The sequence below is a fragment of the Rhincodon typus genome, chromosome 41 (assembly GCF_021869965.1).
Source record: "Rhincodon typus isolate 14 chromosome 41, sRhiTyp1.1, whole genome shotgun sequence".
Taxonomy (NCBI): domain Eukaryota; kingdom Metazoa; phylum Chordata; class Chondrichthyes; order Orectolobiformes; family Rhincodontidae; genus Rhincodon; species Rhincodon typus.
In genome coordinates this window covers 2,887,610-2,890,002 of record NC_063372.1, presented here as the reverse complement: position 1 = coordinate 2,890,002, position 2,393 = coordinate 2,887,610, and the positions used below count along the sequence as shown (strand labels likewise).

The 2,393-nt window shown below is 49.6% G+C and overlaps 1 protein-coding gene across 1 annotated transcript in view; it reads left to right on the top strand.

The window, feature by feature from the left end:
- Positions 1–1,510: 1,510 nt before the first annotated feature.
- Positions 1,511–2,393, top strand: part of gli1 (GLI family zinc finger 1) — a 32,543-nt gene continuing 31,660 nt past the window's right edge. The window contains exon 1 of the mRNA XM_048618967.1: positions 1,511–1,595. Within this exon, the coding sequence (XP_048474924.1) occupies positions 1,514–1,595 (82 nt within the window). The 5' untranslated portion in view covers positions 1,511–1,513. The remainder of the gene's footprint in view (positions 1,596–2,393) is intronic.

The following is a 2,393-nucleotide window of genomic DNA, read 5'->3' as shown; positions in this document are numbered from 1 at the left end:
ACACAGACAGTCACCCGAGGGTGGGATTGAACCCGGGTCCCTGGCGCTGTGAGGCAGCAGTGCTAACCACTGTGCTAACACAGTGTAAATATGTACACACATAATGTATACAGGCACCTACACAAGCATGTATGCACTGTCAAAGAGAGACCACTGGATGTATGTTACCCTTTCAGCTCCAGTGATGTGAAACCTCTTCTGCTGCTGCTCTCCTGGATCTCAGTATAGACCAAATGACAAAGCTTTTTCCAAACTCTTCTTGGTCCCTTCCTGTTTCTCACCTCTGTCTATCAGGGTGGAACACTAAGCCTGCAAATGAAGATCACATCAGTCCATCCTCTCATCATGGTGAGGTTTAATTCCCTGTCATCATGGAGATGCAGCATTATGTCTGAGTCCAGCTGTTTTGTTAGCGAAGTGTGCATACCAATACAGCTGAGTGGCATGAATTCCTCTCTCCCCTCACCTCTCCTCCTCCTCCTCTTCCTTCACCTTCAGGTTTGAGCTGCCCCCATTGCTTTCTTGACACTATGGCTACAACCTGAGGTTGATCCTGCCCACCATTAGCTCTGGGCCTCAGGGCCCCGTTCTGTACTGCTCCCACCTGTATCTCTGCAGCATCGCCATCTCAGCCTGACCAAAAAATGACTCTCAGGAGGTCCCACTCTTGTATTGACCCACAATCTCTGTCATCTAACTGTCCAGTATGTCACTGCATTCTCTCAGTGTCATTAATAATTGCGTTCTCAATGTACTACGCCTCAGCCCCCTCCACCTCCTGCTTTCCCCTTCCTCGCCTTTCCTTCCCTTTCTGTCCTCCTGTGCCTCTTCATTCTCTCCTCTCCCTTCCTCCTCAATCCTGCTTCTCCTCTCACCAATCCGTCTCTTCCCCCAAACCCCACCAATTCCTTCCTTTCTCTTCCCCATCTCCACCTCGTCAGAATCCGGTCAATATCCGCTTCTCAGTTCACAGGGGTCAGTACGGTTTCACGTTGGCCACTTCCCCGAGTCCCTCTTCCTCTGCCGCCGCCCCCCCCTCCCCCTCCGAAGGTATTCTGCCAAACCTATGCCCCCTTCGAGTATAGACACTTAGCGCAATGTGTAGGTCAGGCAGCCGCAAAGCAAAAGGGGGAACAGGTTTCGGTGGTGCTGGACAGGCACAAAGGCAGCACGAGAAACTCAGAGCCCTCGCTGTGTGCACCAGGGGGCATTTACAGACGGGCGCTACGGAAATGCAGACTCCGAGCAGCTGGCCTCGAATGCTTAAAACATGCAAATCGCCTGCGCAAGAATGTTCGCTCAGTGTGTGCATTGCCCAGCACTCTGAGGAAATGAAACCCCCTCGCACCCTTTTTAGGTTTGCGTTGTGAATGATTTTGCTGCTGGTTTTAACTGCTGTTCTTTTTTATTCAGACTTGTTCGCTCAGAGTGTCCCGTTTTCTCGGACGTATCCCTCCTCAGCATGTCTCCTCCTCAGAACCAGGCCCGAGGTAGTCAGCCAGTGTTCACTACCATGCAACAACTCCAGAACCAGCACCCAGCCCCAGGCCAGTGCCACTCCAACACAGTGCCCCGTGGACTGGCGTCAGCAGAGGGTCAGTACACATTTCATTCACAAATACCTCTTCCCTTCACAATGCCCATTCATCATCCCACTTGACTGAAAGTGCTGACTCTCATGATGATATTATTCTGCAGCTATTGAACTCCAGTCAGCTTCATTATGAGTACAGTTGAACATGGCAAAGTTCATAAAACAGCTACTTTTCATTATGTCTGACTTCTGTCTTAGCCACAACAACTTCATCTAACCCTGTGCTGTCCCTGCGCTGGGAGTGTTTGATGGGGGACAGTATGGAGAGCTTTACTCTGTATCGAACACTATCCTGTCCCTGTCCTGGGAGTGTTTGATGGGGGACAGTGTAGAGAAAGCTTTACTCTGTCGAGAAAACTTAATTTCAGTTTAAAAGTGTTGAGGAAATTTTATTTTCAAGCTTAAAAGAATAGAGAGAGCTCTACTTTCAGTTTTAAAGCATAGAGGGAGCTTTACTCTGTGTCAAATCCTGTGTTGTCACTGTCCAGGAAGTGTTTGATGGGGACAGTGTAGAGGGAACTTTACTATGTATCCAACCCCAAGCTGTCCCTGTCCTGAGGCAATTTGGTGGGGACAGTGTAGAACTGACTCTATATTCAGTTTAAAACAGTAGAGGAAGTTAGTCCATATCTAACCCCGTACAGTACCTGTCCTGGGAGTGTCTGATGGGGTGGGGGGGGGGGTGCAGTGTAGAAGAAGCTTTACTCTGTATCTAACCCCGTGCTGTCCCCGTCCTGGGAGTGTTTGATGGAGATAGTGTAGAGGAAGTTTTACTTTGCATCTAACCCTGTGCTGTCCC